A 12,609-nucleotide genomic window follows, 5' to 3' on the forward strand; every position below is an offset into this window, starting at 1 on the left:
TTGCCAGGGCCCGGGGTTCGATCCCTCATCAGAGAACTAAGATCCCACAAGCCGTGCAGTGCAGCCAAAAAAAAAAACCTCGAGGGGCAGTTTGAAATGGAAAGAAAGAGATGAGGTGATTGAAATAGCTGCTTTAATTTATTTATTGATTGATTGATTGATGTATTTATTTTTGGTTGCGTTGGGTCTTCCTTGCTGCACGCAGGCTTTCTCTAGTTGCGGCGAGCGGGGGCTACTCTTCGTTGCGGTGCGAGGGCTTCTCATTTTGGTGGCTTCTCTTGTTGCGGAGCACGGGCTCTAGGCGCGTGGGCTTCAGCAGTTGTGGCACATAGGTTCAGTAGTTGTAACTCGCGGGCTCTAGAGCGCAGGCTCAGTGGTCGTGGCGCATGGGCTTAGTTGCTCCGCAGCATGTGGGATCTTCCCTGACCAGGGCTCGAACCCATGTTCCCTGCATTGTCAGGTGGATTCTTAACCACTGCGCCACCAGGGAAGCCCTGAAATAGCTGCTTTTAAAATCACAGCAGTGAGACACCATTAAATCTTACAGACTGAACATAGCCAGTGTGGGTGAGGATGTGGTGAAATGGCCACTCTCAGACACGGCCACTCTCAGACACTGTTGGTGAGAAGATAAATGGGCATGATTCTTGGGCAACTCAGTATATCTCTCATGATTTTAGGACACTCATTTCCTTTTATCTGGCCGATTTTCTCCCAGGATTCTTGCTTTGCTCACGTGCACTAGTCTATGTGAACAAGAAAGTTCATACAGCACTGTTTGTGAAACGAAAGAACACACAAACAACCTAAATGCCCATCTGAAGGGCACTGGCTAAATAAATTCTGAAATATTCAAACAATTGAATACCACACAGGCACTTGGATCCACAGAAGTGGGGGCAGGTCCCAATGTCCTAACGTCTAAGAACACACAAAATGTCGTGCTGGTGGAAGAAAAGCAGGATGAGGAAGTATATATTTATAATAAAATACCATTTTAAAAAACTACATGTGTACATGTGTATAAATATGTACGTGTGTACATAAACAGTGGAGAAAAGATAACAATCAAACTGGGAGTGAAGGGCTTCCCTGGTGGTGCAGTGGTGAGGAATCCGCCTGCCAATGCAGGGGACACGGGTTCAAGCCCTGGTCAGAGAAGATCCCACATGCCGTGGAGCAACTAAGCCCGTGTGCCACAACTACTGAGCCTGCGCTCTAGAGCCCGTGAGCCACAACTACTGAGCCCACGAGCCACAACTACTGAACCCACGTGCCACAACTACTGACGCCCGCATGCCTGGAGCCCGTGCCCTGCAACAAGAGAAGCCACCACAATGAGAGGCCCGTGCACCACAACGAAGAGTAGCCCCCACTCGCCACAACTAGAGAAAGCCTGTGTGCAGCAACAAATAGCCAACGCAGCCAGAAATGAATAAATAAAATAAATAAATTAAAAAAAAAAAAACTGTGGGTGAAGGAGTGAGGGTAGGAAGAAGAAATGAGGAAGAGAACGTCATCTTTTAATCCTACACATTTTAGTTCTGTTGGGTTGTTATAATATTCATGTATTATTGCTTAGTCATATTTAAAATTTTTCTTTTCTCTTAGCAAAAGGTCTACTTCAAGAAGTTACACAAAGATTTAACCATACGACCCACCAATTCCATTCCTGAGTATATACCCAAAAGAACTGAAAACAGGTGTTCAGACAAAAACTTGTACACCAATGTCCGCAGCAGCATTATTCACAATCGCCAAAAGCTGGAAACTCAAATGTCCGTCAATGGATGAATGGATAAACAGAAAGCGGTATATCCATGCAATGGAATATTATTCATCCATAAAAAAGAATGCAGTACTGATACATGCTATAACATAACATGGATGAACCTTGAAAACATAATGCAAAGTGAAAGAAGTCAGACACAAAAGGCCACATACATGATTCCACTTATATGGAATACCCAGAATAGGCAAGTCTATAGAGACAGAAAGTAGATTCATGGTTGCCGGGGGCTGGAGGTGGGGGATGAGGAGTGACTGGGTAAGGGGTTTCCATTTTGGGAAAACTAAGGGATCTTAGATCCCTGACCAGGGATCGAACCTGCATCCCCCGCAATGGAAGTGCGGAGTCTCAACCGCTGGACTGCCAGGGAAGTCCCTCTCTACCATTTTTTAAGAAATGACTCAGAAGATCCAAGGATAAAAACAGGGCAAACCACCCACCCCAGGAGTGGTAGGCACTGTCATTCAGAGCCAGCTCACCTTTGTTAGGGGTTTATGATGGGAGGGATTCAAATGGGCTTGGAACCAAGCTCTGGTGTTTAAAACTCTGTATAATTTTCTTAAAAAGTAAAACTATGTGATCCAGCCATTCCGTGCCTAGGTATTTATCCAAGAGAAAACAAAATAGATGTCCCTACAGAGCCTTGCCCACAGATGTTCACAGAAGCTTTATTTGCAATGGCCCCAAACTGGAAACAACCCAAATGCCCATCAAGGGGTGAATGGATAAGCCAACTGTGGGCTACCCATACAACGGAGTACTACTCGGCAATAAAAAAGGATGGGCTATTGATACGCATGACGACATGATGAAGCTCAAAATAATGATTCTGAGTGAAAGAAGCCGGACCGAAAAAAGAGCACTGGTTGCCTTTATATAACAATCTAGAAGATGCAAATGAATCTATAGTAACTGAAAGCAGATGAGTGGTTGCTCTGAGGGGTCACAGAGAAGAAGCTTGCATGTGCTGGAAATGCCCACTGTCTTTATTGTGATGAAAGCTTCAACAGGTGTACAAAGATGCCAAAGCTCACCTGCTTATATGTTTTAAACATGTCCAGTTTACTGTATGTCAATTATACCTCAGTGAAGCTGTTTAAGAAAAGTTGAAACTGCAGAAAGCATCAACCACAAACCCGTTATACCTAGCAGTTATTTTATGAGCTTTTTTAAATTAAACAGACTAAATGGGGACCTCCCTGGTGGTCCACTGGGTAAGACTCCATGCTCCCAATGCAGGGGACCCAGGTTCGATCCCTGGTCAGGGAACTAGATCCCGCACGCATGCTGCAACTAAGAGTCTGCATGCTGCAACGAAGATCCCGTGTGCCACAGCTAAGATCCAGCACAGGCAAAATAAATAAATATTTAAGAAAACAGACTAAATGAAAATATGTTTTAAGCAATTTAATTGATGGTAACTCTCCTCCTTCTTCTTCGTCTAGGTGACACATCAGGGTGGGGAAAGAAGCAGGGACCATAATGGGGGAAAATTGAGGGGGGGGTTCTATTAACATTTTTACATCTTCACTAATTTCTTAATAAAGCAGACATTCTTACACAGGAAAGCCATGTCCCTCCTCCCATTTGCACAGACAAAAAGAAATGCCTGACGATTATATTTGTAACAGGGAATCACACAGCCCATCATACTGGAAGGGACTTTAAAAGTCCCAACATTAAAGGAAAAAAATGTCTTAACAGTTCATGAGAGGTTTCTGATTCTTTCCTGGGTCCTGGAGATCATAAAAGCCCTTTTTCCAATAAGTATAACTACCTGCTGGGAAAAAAGGACGCGCCAAGTGGCTCCTTACCTTTTCTCTTGGTTCTTTAGGAGGCTCACTGCTCAGCTCAGAACACTTCTCACATGTGACTTCGTTGTTTGAAGCTGCACTTGAAAACCTGGCACAGAGATCCAAGTTACTTGTACAGGGACCGGCAGCTGTGGCTCCCTCCAGCCCGCACCCCGTAACTAGCTCAGGAACCCAGGGGTGAAACCAGCACTGAGATCATCAAAGCAACACTGCCCAATTTCCTCCGAGAAGGGACATGTCCTTTGCAGTTGCCAAACCCCTCTGGCCCAGTGGGGACAGCCTACCTTAAACACAGCATCATCGGGGTAGCAGGAGCCCCAGGCTTGGGTGAAGAGACCTGGGTGCTAGTCCCAGCTCTCCTGCCTCCCCACTGAGGGAGCTTGGGTCAGGCTTGTGACCTCACTCATAAAACGGGGATAATTAACACCTCCCCAGTCTTTTGTAGGGCGGATAAGAGGCTACCCAAGGCCCTAATAGCTACGTGAAGTCGTTTAGAGAAGAGTGAAGATGCCCTAGGAGGGATAATTAATGGTTGTAACCTCACAATAGCAGCCCCACCGCAGACCGACCACGGGGGCAGTGGGCAGTCGGGGAATGTGTCGGGGCACGGGCCTGCCTCTGCCTCTCCGAGTGACCTGGGCCCAGTCATTATCCCTCTCTGGGCCTGCTTCCCCACTGTAAGGGGAAGAGGGAGAAAGGGGAGTTCTGGAGCTACACTTTTTCCATCTCCAAAGAGTTCTCTGGAGCGGACGCTGAAAGATTAGCTCAGGGCTGGGGGCTGCAGAGAAGAGGGAGGTGAAAGAAATCAAACTGCTTAAACTTGACCCACACGCATCAGTCCAAGGTCTGCCTCCTGGGAGGCGTGAGGCTGTGCATGAGTTGTTTCTAAGCCCAGAGCCCTGGTTTCCCCTCCTGTCAGATGGGAATAACCTGAGACACTGGGGGATGCAGAGAGGGAAGGTGTGTGAGGTCCCCGACATGGGTGCCCCTTTCTCTGTTTTCTGGGTTTTTTAAAATTTTTTTTATTATTATTATTTTGCCACGCTGTGCAGCTTGAGGGATCTCGGTTCCCAGACCAGGGATTGAACCCGGCCCATGGCAGTGAAAGCGCCAAGTCCTAACCATTGGACAGCCAGGGAATTCTCCCATTTCTCTGTTTTCTGAATTCAGGGGTTCACGAGCCTGGCTGCACATGAAAATCACTTGGGAAACTTTTAAAAACCACCACGACAAGGGCCCCTCCCCAGACCAGCTGAATCAGATTCTCTAGGGGGTGGGGTGGGGGCCAGGCATCGGTATTTTTTTTTTCAGGTCATTCTAACTGCTGAGAGCCACTGGTCCAACTCTGGCCAAGCTGGCTGCCCGGGTTCCCAGGGCCTGAAGGGCAGTCGGCCCAGAGCTCCCCTTGGAAGCTCCATCCCTGACAAAGTATGTCAGCGGCAGGCATGTCATTAACAAGCTGGCAGCAACCCCCGGCGGCATCCCTCTGTCCTGGCCGAGAAGCCACTTGTGGAAAAACAAAGGAGCAAGAGATGTCAGAGGCCAGGCCAAGCTTAGAAAATCATCAATAACCATTAGGATTAATTGTATCATTTGGAGCTACAGCGTGTTGAGGGCTCCCTTGGGTTGAGTGACTCTCAGCGTTATCTCTCTGAGTCTTTGCCTTAATCCTTAAAGGCAGGTCTTAGCATCATTTCCGTTTTGGAGATAAAGAGACCGAGGCTCAAGGGGTGAAGCTACCCACCCAAGTTATCATGACCCGTCTGATTGTTTTGGGGGCCATCCACAGAGGTTTAGGCCATATATTAGGTGTCCTCGGACTTCAGGAAAGGAAAGCTTAGCTATGGAGACAGGCTGAGCTGGAATTGCACCAGGCTCCCGACTTCCTCATGGTATTTCACCTTTCCTGTCCACATCTGTGAAATGGGCACAATATTTCCCCCTGAAAAGTGCACAGAGGGAAACGTACGAGGAAATGTATGAGGAAACGTACGAGGGCAGCTCCCCTGTCTCTCCACACCTCAGCTTCCTCATCTGAGAAATGGGAGCTAATGCCATTTCCTCTGCGGGCTGTGGGTCAACTGAGAGGGGGCGTAAGGCGCGCAGCACGGAGCCTGGCGCCCTGCTATTTCCTTTCCCGAGGGGTCTCTGGTAAGGGGTTGAGGACCTTGGAGGCTGGGGGAAGCCAGTGGGATGCTCCCACTTACAGTTTGGTCAAATCCGCTGACAGCGGCCGTGCCTGTATCACCTTCTTCCTGATCTCTGGCTTTGCTTCCGAGCTCTCGGTGGCCCAGCCTTTGATCCGCTCCTGGACGCTCACACCGGCTTTCCCCAGCTCCGGTGCAGCCGGTGGGGACTCAGCGGGGGCTGATGGGGGCGAAGACCCCAATGACAAGGCTGAGGCGCTCTCCTCGCCAAAGAGGCTGACGTGCTTCTTCACGCTGCCCCTCGGGGTCCACTCTCCCCCTGCCTGGGTTTCCCCATCAGCCGCTCTGCTCTTGACCTCAGCGATTTCTTGGCCTTTTCCAGGCCTGGGCGAAGGGGACTGGGGGCCCCTGGGTGCCTTCTCCGGCTCGCCATCCAGCTTGGCTTTCTCTTCCCCAAGATTCTGGTCACTGATGGGGGTGACCCTGGCCGAGCCCCCCATGGTTCTGAGGTGGCCCATCTCTGCCTGCTTGCAGAGCAGCTTCTCCTTCCGTTCCTGGATCTTCCTGGCCACCTGCAGGAAGTCAGAATCTGGGTCGTGAAGGGGAGCCTCTGCTTTGACCAGATGCTCCCCATCTACTTTGGGGTCCAGGTCAGGCCTCTCGGGACCCCGCCACTGGGCCGTGGATCCTGCTATGGCCTCCACCTTCCTTGCCAAGGCCTCTCTACTCTCGAACCTGGCCGTGAGGTCCACGGACAGAGGCCGAGGCCTCCTCACCCACGTCTTCTCAGGAGGGGTGGGGGGCGCCTTCCCCACCATGGCTGCCCCGCCAGGGCCTGCTGGCTTCTGAGGCTGAATGGACTCGATGAAAATGGCCGACACGGGCCTTCTCTTCAGTCGAGGCCTGGGCTCCAGAGCGGGGCTACCCGCGTCCTCCACGCTGCTGGCCTTTGACAGAGGCTCCTTTAGGCCTGTCTCCTCTTGGATGGCCGCCGGCCTGGTGACCTGAGACACGGAGGCCGGTCGGGGAAGAGTCCCCGCAGGCTTTCGGGCCGGCAAGGCAGGCTTGGTGGCCACCTCAGGCCGGGAGGCAGAAGGGGGCCCCTGAGACACGCCTGCGTCGGCCTCCGGAGCCCCCCGGCCGACCCCCTTCCCCAGGGTAGGCCCGGCTTTGGTGGTTTCAAAGAGGATCATGGTGCTGGGGCTAGGCCGCAACACCACGGCCTTGGAGAACAGAGACGAGCTGCTCGGGCCGTCCCCGCTCCCCGCCTCCTGCCCCACCAAGCCAGGCATCTTCTCGTCCAGCCCCTCTGCCGCCACGCCCCGGGGGAGCCCCCCAGTAGGAGACGGCCTGCTCAGGCTGGGCCACGAGGAGATCACGTCCCCGGCCTTCTCCTTGGAGAAGGGCTTGGGGGTGAGTCTCGGCAGAGGGAGCAAGCGGACTGGGCTCCTGAGGGGGCTTTTCCCTTCCAAGAGCAGTGCTGAGGCGGCCCCGGAGGCGCTGCCAGCCTGGCGGAAGTAGGTCCGAGTCAGAGCTTCCTCCTTGGAGAGCTCGCCCAGGCCTGGCACTCCTGTCAGAGAACTTATGGAGCCGACCTCCACCCGCGTCACCATGGTTACGGCTGTGGATCCATGGGGAAGACGAACATCAGAAACAGAGAGGCAACCACTAAAAAAAATAGTAAATTTAAGATTCAGTCAGTGTCTGGGTTGAAGCAGAGGGATTTGGGGGATGGGGATCAAAAGACTAGAGTCCCGGGTCTGGACGACGGCTCTCCATTGACCACGGGGCCAGCCTGGGCCAGTGCCTTCACCTCTCAGCTGTGGGCAAAGGGCAGTGGACTAAATGGCCCGACTCTGAAGTTCATTCCGGCTCAAAGGACACAGAAAAGGTGCCAACACTCTCTTGGACTTTCCTGACTCAGCTAATCTCAAGGCCAGCTTTCAGGGTGAAAAGTGATGATCTCTGCTGTACAGGTATGGAAACCAACTCAGAGAGGCCAAGTAACCGACCTGAGGTCACTCAGAGAGTAAAGAGGCAAAGCTGGGATTCGAACCCAGGTCAGACTCCAAATTCACACCACACGCTCCCAGCATAAACCCTGATGAGAGTCCTTCACCCCGCAGTACTTTCCCGTTTCAGAGCCCAGCCACATCAGGCTGGTCCTGACCCTCGTCACAGCCAAGCACAGAGAGGGTAGGTGACAAGCCCCACCTCACACAGCTAGCCAACGGTCACAAAGTTGGTCACTGGCCTTGGCACTCTAACCGTCCAGACAGTTCCTTATCTCTCCCCTCCCCAGTCCTTCCAGAAGCCTTAAAAGAAAGCCACCCTCATTTCCCACTCCACCTGCTGCTGTGATTGTTTGCCTCTGGGCTCTTTTCCGTTGAACGCCTGTTTTACGCTGGCTGCCTTCACAGTCTCAGTAAGAAGAGTATCAGCTAACGACGAGAGTTTACCAAGAGTGAGGCCTCAGGTAAGCCCAGTGCTTCCTCTGTTTTACAAATCACATCCTCTTTAGAACCCTAAGAGGCGGGTATGTGATTGCCAGCCCCAGTTTTGCAGCAGCTCAGGCACAAGCCCCTTGTTCATCCAGTCATGAGCTCTGCTCTCTCAAGGCAGCAGCCCTCCTCTCTCATCCATTCTCCAACGACCCTGAGAAGCAGGGATTATCCTTATCTCCCTTATAAAGATGAAGGGAAAGGGCTCAGAGAGGTGGCCCGACTTGCCAACCATCACACAGCTGAAACGTGATCTCAAGTCCTGGACCCATTCAACTCTGCCTTTTTAACAATTATGTCCCCTTCCTTTCTGGTCTTAAAAAGTGCCAGACAAGCTGCTGTTCTTGATTCGTCCCCCACCCTAACCCCACCTTCACTCCAGTGCTCTCTTTCCCTACAAAACTGTCCCCAGCCTGCCCCCCGTCTAGATGGGCTAAAAGTAGAAGGCATTTTAGTCCAACGCAAGCCTCCACTTCCCTTCCTGGGGCCCTACAATGCTGCCCCCGGCTCTGACTCACTCAGCAGCCTGCAGGAAAGAAAGGCAGACAGATTTTGATATTTTCTCTTCCTTACACGCTCGATGGTGCTAAGAAGATTCCTTCTCCCCAAGGCGGAGAGCACTGTCTAGACGGGGTTAGAGGCAGAAGAGAGGCACAGAAATGGAGAATGGGAAAATCGGAGACTCGGGAGGAACCCGTCTGCAAAGACTCGGGGTGGAGTTCTAAGGTGCACAGGGTCCTGCCCCAAATCAGGACTGCTCATCGTTAGAGCCAGCTCCCGTGACCTCTGGGACACAGACATAGCCCGGACAGAGACACAGGACAAGAACAGGATTCAAAGGACAGAGAGAAAACTCCCTAGCAGAACCCACAGGAGCCCTGCCCACCCCCGGACACTCCAGCCCCACTTACCCAAGCTGGCAGGTCCTGGCTGGGGACGTGTGACTGCCAGAGAAAGCCAGTGGTATCGTGTCTCATCTCCAACGGGGCTGTCCGCACACTCCCGTGGCAGGAGCCGGCAGGGGAGGGGAGGCTCGTCCCAGCAGGCTGAGTTTCAGGCAGGTCTGGGGAGACACAGGGCGAGAGCCTCAGTTCCGGGGTTCCGGCAATATATGCACAGACGGCGCAAAGGCTTTCGAGCTCCAACTGCATCTGCTGGTGTCTCCGCCAGCTTGTAAAACTCACGCTCCTAGCAGCTTTTCAGTATTGTCGCCTTATCTATACACGTGGGCATCAAGGGTGCCGAGTACAAACCGTAGGTGCTCCATAAAAATCTCCCCCATTCCTCTGATACATGTTTACTGAGCACCTACCACGTTCACAAGGATGAATAAGAAATATCCCCTGCATCCAGGGACCTCAGAGTCTTGTGTGAGAAACACACACACACATACACACACACACAAGCGATTACAACACTGGGCAATAAACATCATGGTTTATAAAGGGGGACATGGGAGCACAGGAAAAGGAGGATTAACTGTCTAAAATTGGGAGTGGTGGTCCCGGAAGACTCCCTCGGTTTAGAGGAGGGAACTCCGGAAGACTCAAAGAGCTGGCTAATTTGGGAGCTATTTCCCCTGGTTCTCCTGATCAGCAGTATTTGTACATTGCATCTCTTGGAGGTCCTCACATGCCTCCTCAGGGCCTTTGCATGTGCTGTGCCTGTTCTCTGAGATATCCCTGTCACTACACACAGACACAGGCCCTCCCCTAAGACTGCAGTCCAGACACAGCTGCCCCCCTCCAACCTAGTATAATCTCCCTCTTACGTGTCCAGAGAGACCCACAGACACTCAGCCAGACTCCTCATAGCTACACAGCTACATTTAATAGTTCATGATCCTTCATTTCACATCAATGGGAAGCCCCCAGGAGTCACCCTGAATCCCCAAGAGCTAGCACAGTGGCCTGGCAGATAAGAGCACTGAGCACATAATTATTGAGTGAATAAATAAATGAATGAAGAACTATTCTCCTGGCCCTGCTCCCCACCCTTCTAAGATTCTAAATAAGGGCTAGAGTCCTGAGTTTCATGACACTAAGCAGTCTTGGTCACAAGGTGAACTAGTTCCTCTGGCTCTGGCAAGTTCTGGTGTGGCCACAGGTCAATTGCTACTGAATGACAGAACCAAGGAGCTACGAAGAGCCCAGCTGGGAGCTCAACCTGCTGACCCCGCCTAGAGGCCCCACCAGTTTCACCTGATGCACTGCCTGGGACAGGCCGCCGTCAGACACCTGCTGTGACCACATTAACCCCAGACTGTCACACCGGCTCATCTGCCCAAAGGTGGAATGAACGAATGCTTCTCTATACAGCTTTTCCTGGGAAGAACCACCAAGAGCGCTGTTGCTGAATCAGGGTTGATGGCTCACAAATGTTGCCCCCACTTCGGGATCTCTGAACCCATCTCAGTAGCCAGATTGCAGGGAAGGAAAAAGGGGAAACAAGAGAAAGGCTCTTGGTCCGCACCCCTCTTAACCAGAACGGTGTCTCTGTTATCTGTAATCTCCTTTCTATCTTGGGCTCCCTCTCAAGTTTCCATTTGAAATGCCAGGCAGATGCCTGGTCTATAAATACGGTTGCATGAACAAATCAATGAATGAATGAATCAATCAATGAACAAAGAGGGATAAAAAAGAGTTTTTAAACCACCATAGTGGATGGCTAAATAATATTTTGAACTCTTTCCCAAACCTAGAAACCCATGATTCTCAGGTTTTCCTTTAACCTGTTGTAAAATACAAGGAAACCAACTGAAATGTTCGCTTTAAAATCTTGCTTTAAATGCATCACATATGTTATGCTTAATTTAAGAGATGTTAGTCTCTTCCAAAACATTTCAGAAGCCCACTCACACAGAGGACAGATGCTGTTTATTCCTGGGGTGGCCTCGCTCGCTCTTTTTAAATATATTAGCACGATGGCCAGAGCCAGGTAAATAAGAGCTCCCTGGAGAAAGCAGGGACACCAGGTATGAGCTGTGTCTGGTTTTATCTACAAATAACCGTGAAGGTCGGCATGGGGGGACAGATGGGGAGCCAGGCTGATCTGGGAGGTCAGGAGGCTGCAGTGGACCAGGACACGGAGGATGCGGGGCAGCAGTGGGGGTAGTGGTGGGTGTACCTCTGCGGTTGCTGAACCTGCCAGGTCCACAGGCTCGATCTCCCTGAATTAATCTGCAAGGTTTGAAATTCCCATTTCCTGCGATTTCATGCAGAGAAAACCATGTTCCTGAGGGTTGAGTCACCGAAACCGATCGTCACTGAAATTAGACAGGCGTCGTTCACGAGCATTCATTCCTCCGATCCCTCTGACCTTCCTTCTACAAGCCAGGCTCTGTGCCGGGTGCTGGGGGTGCAGCCGTGGAGCACACAGGCTCCCGGGGAATCCGAGAGAACCTCACAGGGACAAGGCAGGAGAAGCCCTTCCATTCAGAACCCAACCATTTGGTAGCTTCTCTCTCAGATTCAGAGGCGTTGATTCATTTGAACAGCTGTTGCCAATCTTTCATAATGACACCCCTAAATCCGATCTGGGAGCTCACAGTCATTCACTCAGCCATCTCTGGGTGCCGCTTCCTGGGAATGCCACAATCTGGTGAGGGCCGTGAGCCAGTCCTGACACCTTCCAGCGTCTTCCGGAATGTGACCTGGGCTCCCAAATCCGCAAATCCATCCTGTGTGGCGCCCCGTGTGAAGGGCCAAGTGCACGTCCAGGTCTCCCCAGGAAAGCAGGGCTGTGGTAAATGCATGAGCGTTGTCCACCCACAGGCCCCAGGTGGAGGGGGACCGATGTCTAACATTGACGGAGTGCATGCATCCTCTCCTCTCCATCCCCAAGGCTGTGGCCCCAGCCCACTCACTCACTCGTTCATTGCAATACACAGTTACTGAGCACCTACCATGTACCAGGCTCTGGGGACACAGCAGTGAACAAAACATACAGAAAGCCCTGTTCCCATGGGGCTGACAATCATGAACATAGGAAAAGACAATGAACGAAATAAATAAGCAAGGGGCATAGAATGTTGTTATTAGGTAAGTAACTTTCTCTGCTGGTGTCTCCTCCAATCTGTTCTAGCAGCAGCCAGAGTGATTCTCTGATACGCAGGGGCCACCATGTCACTCCCCACACCTCCCCACTGCCCTCTGAATGAAGATCAAACTCCTTCCCTGGGTCCTGGCAGGATCTGGATCCTCTTCATCTCTCCAGCTTCAGTCTCATGATTGACACCTCCCCCTCCATCCATCTGTCTGTCTCTCACACTCACTCACATACTTAGTGCAGCACACATGAACCTCAGACAGGTCACAAGACACATCATGCTTTTCCTCACCTTCCCGCCTCTACACTGC

The 12,609-nt window shown here is 51.6% G+C and overlaps 1 protein-coding gene across 1 annotated transcript in view; it reads right to left on the reverse strand.

Annotated features, from left to right (window-relative positions):
- Window positions 1-9,212, reverse strand: part of KIAA1671 (KIAA1671 ortholog) — a 133,256-nt gene extending 124,044 nt beyond the window's left edge. Inside the window, exons 1-3 of the mRNA XM_029227121.1 lie at window positions 9,163-9,212; window positions 5,811-7,418; window positions 3,604-3,691 (exon numbers count right to left, since the gene is read on the reverse strand). Of these exons, the coding sequence (XP_029082954.1) occupies window positions 3,604-3,691; window positions 5,811-7,363 (1,641 nt within the window). The 5' untranslated portion in view covers window positions 7,364-7,418; window positions 9,163-9,212. The remainder of the gene's footprint in view (window positions 1-3,603; window positions 3,692-5,810; window positions 7,419-9,162) is intronic.
- Between the last annotated feature and the right edge of the window lie 3,397 nt (window positions 9,213-12,609).

The sequence above is a fragment of the Monodon monoceros genome, unplaced genomic scaffold, assembly GCF_005190385.1.
Source record: "Monodon monoceros isolate NGI ecotype Baffin Bay Population unplaced genomic scaffold, NGI_Narwhal_1 Super_Scaffold_1, whole genome shotgun sequence".
Classification (NCBI taxonomy): domain Eukaryota; kingdom Metazoa; phylum Chordata; class Mammalia; order Artiodactyla; family Monodontidae; genus Monodon; species Monodon monoceros.